This window comes from Aspergillus fijiensis, assembly GCF_003184825.1.
Source record: "Aspergillus fijiensis CBS 313.89 unplaced genomic scaffold BO72scaffold_1, whole genome shotgun sequence".
Classification (NCBI taxonomy): Eukaryota; Fungi; Ascomycota; class Eurotiomycetes; order Eurotiales; family Aspergillaceae; genus Aspergillus; species Aspergillus fijiensis.
The window spans coordinates 397531-405704 of NW_024468977.1; the positions used below are offsets into that span (position 1 = coordinate 397531).

At 48.4% G+C, this 8174-nt stretch overlaps 1 protein-coding gene across 1 annotated transcript; it reads left to right on the forward strand.

Annotated features, from left to right (window-relative positions):
• Positions 1–5670: 5670 nt before the first annotated feature.
• On the forward strand, positions 5671–6854 carry BO72DRAFT_366358 (homeobox domain-containing protein; the record flags this gene model as incomplete). Its single annotated transcript, XM_040940786.1, has 3 exons — positions 5671–5736; positions 5830–6624; positions 6687–6854. 3 exons carry the CDS (start codon positions 5671–5673, stop codon positions 6852–6854), a joined length of 1029 nt encoding a protein of 342 aa, XP_040806647.1.
• Positions 6855–8174: the final 1320 nt, after the last annotated feature.

An 8174-nucleotide genomic window follows, 5' to 3' on the forward strand; every position in this document is an offset into this window, starting at 1 on the left:
GATGCGATGCGGCATCCACATCACATCCGAAAATCTGTGAAGTTTTTCCATTCTATTTGACTACACATATTCCGTAGTATATGACAATTTGTCAATCCTCATTACCCCATTCCTCCACCCTTGGGTTCTCGGATCCTTCTTTCATCTCACCATAATCAACACGAATTCATATAGATTATGTGGGCTACCAAATGCGATCATGATCCCCACCTCTGAATATTATGGGCCCCGCCTGCTCCCTCCCCCCCTCCCCCCTCTTCCTCCCCATGCTACTCGTAAACCATGATGTTATAACAACTGATATTTTCACGACTTACTTCTGATCACGGCACGTCAGTTCCACTTCCTACCCACACTCGAGCCGATAATTTGAGATGTCATATGCACGGGCGATGGATCTTGCATATTATATGGCAGGTCGCACCAATCAATTCAGGGCACTCCTCACCTCAATAGCGTTAGAACGGTAGAACCTCCTTCAGTCATGTCATCCACCTTGATCACGCTGCTTTCGTAAAGAAGGGGGGTGGGGGGGGGGGCGAAGAAGGGCCGGGAAGGGGCGGTGATACGGAAGCATAGCGAACATGCGGCTCTTCGAGTCAGCCAGAGAGCCTAGAGGGCCAAAACTCAATCCGGCTTCTCGACTATTGATTGATTGATACCAGCAAGGTGGCCTGGCCCCCCAAGATCGATTGATTTATCAACGACCATCAATCCCTTAGGGCTTTCTACTGGATTCTGCCAATACGTTCCGAAACTCTATAGACGTAATAGTTAGATTTCCGGGACGTTTCTTAGTAGGAGCAAGGTGGACAAATATATTGTCATTGTTTTCGTCTCTGGACTGATTTATGTCTGACGTACGGATGGATAATTTACATTGACCATTGACAAAGATGGCAGGCGAGTGGGGTGGTCGGTCGGAAAGGAAGAACTGCTCCTGCTGCTGTGGACGATCCTTGTCCCGGAAGCTGGGATTTTTACCGTTCGACTTCGGTTGTACTTTTAGTTGTTCCTAGGTACACTGACACTGGCGCACTTCCCCTTCCTCCCTCCCCCCTTCCCCTCTCTCGAATCCCAGCCTACAGCAGGCATTCGCTTCCAGTGCCAGTTATCCCAGTCATCCAGTCACTGTTCGAGTCCTTTCAGTTACCCCGCCGTGGGGAATGACTGACTGGCTCCCTGTGCGCCTGTCATTCCCTGGCTTTGGACCGATCGATCGCGATCATTCGCTCTGAGCCTTCGATCGAACCTGTCTCTTCAACAACCTTGCAGCGGGAGGGACGCCGTAGCCGTCGCGGTTTAGGGAATGCTGCAAGGCAAGTCGCCTTGGAAAAACCCTGGACAACACGTTGTATACGTTACAAGCCTTCCCTTTTTGCTTCTTTTGCGTCCTCTTTCTCTGTTTGTTTTCTTTTTTTTTCATTCATTTTTTTTTTCCGTTTTATTGCTATCTTGGTATTCGGTGCAATTTTGGCTTTCTGAACATTATCTCTTCTGACTTCCTTTGAGGCCATCTGATTCTTCCTCGGATTGAACATGAAATGTAGCTAAGGCTCCAGGCTTGCCTATCCATAGTCTGGATTGGGATAAGCTATGACTTGGGATCGCTTTGTCGGTTTCTGTATGGTCCAGTGACCGGCCTCCGCGCCTTTTTGACACCACCACCGATGTGGATCCAACCCGGCGATCTCTTTTTCCCTTCATGTATCGTGACATTGTCTCTTGTCTGCTTTTTGAGATTCTCGAATAATTGATTGGCTTGCGACAACAACCTCGCAGCCAAAAAAGAACACTGATCTCAATTGCAGTGCCAATATCTACTGTACTGCATTGTCCTATCGCCCCGCCTCCTCTCCGCGCGAAGACAAGGCCCTCTGGGCGAGGCCTGCAGCCATACCTGCTCCGGACCGTTCCTGAGGAAGGGGATTTGCTTCCTTGCTCCTCCTGTGCAGTTTTCTAGTGAGCTGGTGTTGTGTTGTTGGTCGGTTCAGCTGTCCGTTCGCTGGACTGCTGTGCCTACTTGTATTATTGCGCTTCCGGGATTCCCCCCTAGTATCCCTTTCTCCCTTCCCCCGGGCTACCAGCCATTATTGCTTTGTACGACGTTGAGAGGTGAGTGGGTAGGCCATGGTTGTGGTGAGGCTTTATTACTTTTTGCTGCACCTCCCAATCTTCTCGTCTTCAAACAAGAAATGCGTGCAGGAAGCATTTTCCGTTGACTGAAACTAAGCGCGGTGGACGCTCTGGTCGTCAACCGTACCACCTCGCCTCCTCTTCCCCCACTTGTCTACGGCATTTAATCAAGCAGAGACTGCAATAATTAACCCAGCGGGACAGTTGAATGTAAGGCAGGCCAGAATCATTAGACCAACCGAAAGGGCTGGATTAAATTCTCCCGCCACCGTATCGTCAAAACAAAAAGGCCTGTTTGTATGTCGAACGAATTATACCAGAATTCTTGAGGCCACCCTCATTTACTCCAACTCCTCCGCTGCTGTCTTTCAGCAAGCATCATCCTAGTAGAGGTACGGGGCAAGTGCTTCGCGAGTACTAGATTCCACCCCAACACACACCTCAGAAGCCGAGGCACCTACGCACAGATCACGTCTCAAAAAGTCGCCTACGACAAGTCAGTATCTCCTGTACCTAGGATCGAGGGTTTCGGGACAGGGACACCTGATTTCTTCTACACGGTCGCTAAAAAAAGAAAGAAAAAAGACCAAAAAAATGTTTTGGAAGCAAGACAAACAAATAAGAACGGAAGTTAGCCTGGTTCTGGAAGCTCACTAGCATTAGAGAAGGAATGGAGTTCGATCGCATTTGAGTCCGGGTTCGAGTTCTGGGTGTGCCATGAAGGGGTTTCGATGGTTTGCCCTTAGTTTCAGCTTCGTTTTGCCCTGGCGCTGGTGCTAGCCTAGTCTGGCGAGCCGGGAGGGGACTGAAGAAAGATGGGGAGGGATGATGCTGTCATTAATCAATCAATCCCCTTTTCTGTTAACCCACCCCCAAGCCCCAAAAGTTCATCCAGCAACAAGCGAATACTAATGAAACGGGCTTCTCAGACGTTCCCGGATGACACGGGTTCGTTCATCCACTATTTTGGTATGAGGTTTGGCATGAACCACTCAAAAAGCAAAAAACACAACACATTAAATAAAATTCAAAAAAGGAAGGCCAAAAACATGAACCATGTCAATCCAATGAAAACATGAAAATGGAAGAGTAGAGAACGAGAAAGGCATGGATGGAGATCGGAAATGTGCAAACGGGGGTAAAATCGTCACTCCAAACACCTCTCTGGGCCTACTCATAGTTAGCATACGACTAAAATGTGGCATCTAGGATCCAGGATTCCTTGCGGGTTCCCAGTAGGCAATTTGGGGACCTAGCGCAGGGATGGTTCCTCATGGATTATGGATCCCCCTCTCCAAACTCCATCAAGCTACAAACCTACTAAGTACATCTCTGCGCTGGACAGATGTAGTTATAGTACAACCTCTCCATAGTTACCTAGTACACACCGGCTCAAAACACGGAGTACACCCGGAGTACATCCAGGGAGGAGCTCCAGTAGTGAACATGCTTCGACTCGAGCATAGCACTAATTGACTGAACCTCTAAAGTAGGGGCATACACAGCCTGGTCAGTCAGGCTGCGTCTGAAGACTCTGATCTAATCTTCTCTTGCCAGCCCGTTCTTCCTCCTTTCTATCCACCCCCGGATTATTTTCTATGGGTAGGTAACAAGCCAGCACTCACTACCTTTCGAGATTCCTTGGCATCTGTCAGGACTACAACCCTAAAGACGAGTCAGGCAGGGACCGAAAAGAGGAACAAGAAGGACCAACAATGAATCAGGGGAAGAGGAAAATTAGGATCTCAAAACGATTGAGATCATACGGGGGGGCCATGAGAATGGATTGACACAGTCATTTGATATTTATATTTCTCGATCATTCTTACTAAGTCCTTTCCCCCGTAGTTCCTTTCTCGACCTCTCTCTATTCTCTCTCGGTATACACTTCACTTCACTCATTCCTTCCATTTGTAGTTTCCCTCCCCCGCGCTTGCCCGTTCTATAAACCGAAAGGAGGGAGCGAGCAAGTTGAGACGAACCGTTCGTCCATCGTAGTTTTATGGTCAATGTATCCACTCCACTTCACCTCCCCTCCAAAGATCGTCGATTCTTCACTGGGGGGGTTTTTTAGTTCTTAACTATAACCCCCCCCCCCTTGTTCTTAACTACTTACCATATTATCCATGGTTGACGGGCTTGGCTTGGATGGAACAGCTGACGGACGGTTTGCGCGCGGAAGATGCGCGTGTTGTGTCTTGTTGAAGGGATGATCTGGTCTGATTGTTCGTGTTTCTGATTTCCCCTCTTTTCCCTCTCGTCGTCTCTTGACCATGGTGGACATGCATTGCCTTCCTTATTGGGTGACAATATAATATGTGTGTGTGTGTGGGCTTTGGAAGGATTTTTATATTCGGTCTACAGAGTAGTTTGTCTGCAGGATCTCGGAGGACCGCGACCTGCATGATCTGATCGATGAACGGTGCTATACATTTTTTTTCAATTCAAATTCGGGTAGGGGGGGTTTATAGAAAGGAAAGAAAAGGTAAAAACATGGGCTACGTAAGTAGTTGGTTAGTACGTGGGACGTGGGGGAGAGGATCGAGTTCTTCTTCGAAATAAGACAAAATTAGAAGTATAAAATTGATAGGGAAAAAAAAAAAGTGAATTCGAAGAGGGCATTGAAGGGAAAAGAGATGCAATGAAAAGGGTAAAGTGTAGAAAAGAAAAAGGGAAAGGAAGGAAGGAGGTGGATATCGAAGGGGAGGAAGGGGAAAAAAAAGAAAAAGGAAAAAAGAAGTAAGAAAAAAAAATTAGAAATTTTAGATTAAGGAAGGAAAAGAAAAATCAATTAAAATAATTTTAAAAAAAAACAAATCAAAAATTAAATTGTCTGAACCCCGACAACCTTGAGAAAAGAGATCTGGTGTCCACCCAGCCCAGATCCAATTGTTGAGCTGCCTCACTCCCTACCTTGCATAACCTTGGTTCAGCTGTCTCCATCGTCATCGTGTGCGGCAATGTCAAGGTACTTTTAGATTCAGGCCCTGGTAACTATATTACTATTCTATCTCGCCCATATCTCTCTTCAAATCCACTAATTTCACCAGCAGCAGTCGCATTCATACCAAATACTCAAAAAATCCTACTAATCCTCACGATCCTACCTCCCTCTCTCGTTCCCCTTCAATTCTTTATCTTATCCTTCTTAATCCACTTCCATCCCCTCCCCCCTCCCTCTCTCTCACACCCCTCCTTCTCCTCCACTCTCCTATCCTTTTTCATTCCACCAACCCCACCACCACCACTCACTACAATCCACTCTGGCTAGATTAGCCTCCTTCCTCTCGGTTCCTTCTCTCGATCAACATAAGAGAGACTTGACGCGCGCGCGCCGGATTGCCTCGTCATTGCAATCCGATCGCCCTCCCAGGATTGTCTGAAGAGCCGCAGGTCGGCTGTTTTACCCTGTCTGTCTGTCTTTGCGCTAGCGGATAGTCACATCGTGTTTCAACGTCGCCACCACCACTCTTGAGTACTTTACAGTCTATGTCCCAGTACCGTGATCTGGGCGAGGGAACTTCTGCTGGAAAAATGGCTATCTCATACGCAAGTGGAATGACAGCCGATCATACGCCAGCCCTTCCTTCCTTCCGAGAGGTGAGTTTGAGAGTCACAAACTACCCTGTCGCTGAGGCCTCCGAGAGTATATAACAAAAAAAAACTAAACTGGTCTTGTTACCCCCGCTATAGCTTCTTCCTCCTCATCTCCACGATGAAATTGAGTCGACTTCATATTTTGCCTCCCGCCAGAATCCACACACGCGCGAAAGACCCCTTTCAGCTAGTTTCGACTTGACCCCGACTTCCCGATCTTTGTCCGATCGCCTGCCGTATGCCACTCCCTCGAAGCTACCATTGGCGGACGACTTCCGGCCTGGTGAAGCATTTCCGCGAGACAGCAGCAGCCCCCTTCATAGCCGCCTTGCCGGAAATCCCCCTCAGTCCGCTTCAGCCTCGACTCGATTTACTTCTCGTGGCCCCAGTCCCATTCTGCCGTCGATCCGCGATCTTCAGTCCTTGCCCGAACGGGGGATGTCCCCTTCGTCGTCTGCATTCTCGGAATCAAGGGGTTTGTCGCGACCCGAGTATGCGGCACAGGATTTTCGCGCTGGGCCTATGAGCGGCCACGGTTTTCCTGCGACCAACATTTCCGGCCCCTTAAATGATAGGAGGAGTGCAGATTCTTTTATGGGAGGCGCTGGGCCGCATTCGTTGCCCAACCAGGTCGCATACCCGTACCCCACGATGGCCTACCAGAGCGACTCGGAGCAAGTCACCCCGCAATCGCTATCCCACGCCCAGCAATCCAATTTTGGCATCCTTGGCGATCCGATCGACTCCAAGAATAAGCGCAGACGGGGCAACTTGCCGAAGCCGGTCACGGATATCCTGCGCGCCTGGTTCCATGAGCACCTTGACCACCCATATCCTAGCGAGGAGGATAAGCAGATGTTCATGACTCGTACGGGTCTCACGATTAGTCAGGTAGGCCGATACCACCCCATCCATGTGTTTCCCCTCACACGATTTGCTCATTCTTTCCTTAGATCAGCAACTGGTTCATCAACGCAAGGCGGCGACAGCTCCCTGCACTTCGCAACCAAATGCGGAACGGTGGTAATGACCTCGATTCTCAGCGGCAGTCACCTTTCAGCGATGTGGAGCATACGTCTCCTGAGTCGATGCCGTCTCCCCACATGGGCACGAAGCCCTGAAACATTGCGACCCAATTAATTCCGACGCGGAATCCCGACTACTGGTCACATTTGCCACGAAATACATCCACTACGTCATGAGTTTACGGAGTCCCTGCGAAATTGACAACCGAATAGACATGAGCTTTTGCCGACAGTTGCTTTATTCCCTTTTTATACTTTCTGGATTGTCACAGAATCTACGAGCCGAGCCGAGTGAGGTTGACAAGACCACTCTTGATACCCTTTATCGTTTTCTAATCGACTTCAAAATCACTTTGCATGGTTCCGATCCACGGGGGGGTCATTCTTTACGCGCGTGGGAGCACGTCCGGCCCGCCGTCTACACAGCATTGGCGTCGCCTGGCTTCCTTAATCACTGTTTTTTTTTTCGCATCTGAGGCGTTTGGCTTGCGCTTCTCACGTTTAGGTCGGCATTTTGAGTTTTCTTTCCCCTCAAACATATATTAGACGACCCTTTCTTCATCGATGCACCTGAGGGGTTTGGCCCTGGATGGGTCTTTTGCTTTCGATGAGCGCTCAAATGATCTTGTACAGTACATGGGTGACGTGATCATGTCAAGCTAGACTGGGCTTTTTCTTCCTGACTGTTCTCCTTCTGTCTCTTGTTGTCATTTTTCCTATGTTACGAATCTCTTTGCATGATTCCCGCTCTAGATTTCCGAAAAACCGAGAAGCATTAATGATTGAAATTATTGTTACGAAATGCCAAAGCATAGACAGCGCAGGAGAGCAAGACAGACCTCTAACGAGCAACAACCTTGCTAATACTGAGCCTTTTGCTCCATCAATTATCTCTTCATCCACGGCCAGGTTTAGTCAGCCAGAATTTACTTGCTTCCTCTTTTTCTCTCTCTCCCCCTCGAAACGAAGTAGGTACTACATTTTCGGTCCTTTTCTCCTCAGTGGCCATTTTGGTCTCCGCTGAACCATGGTTCAGTATCTCAAATCTCGCACCCGGCAGCCTGTTGCATGTCTGGCAATCATCGGCCCAACAATTTTTGATTTACGGAAACTACTCCGACATGCGTTGAGTGTGTTCGACTTTTCAATTTCTTTGTTTTTTTCTGCGTTGGAAAAGAGATGCGGTTGGTTATGGGCGGCCTGCTTCCCCTCAGACTCGAAGTATCTCAGAGTATTGTTTTGTCACCATTGGTAAAAACGAAAAAAAAGGCGTTCAAACCCTTTTCAATCATTTTTTCTTTTCTTTTTTACGCACAGATAACTATGTCAAGGGCCAGAAACATATTTCGCACAAGGAGAAGAGGGCGGAGAGAGAACGGGCCTGTGTCCTGTCTGTGTCCTGTGTAGACACCTAGA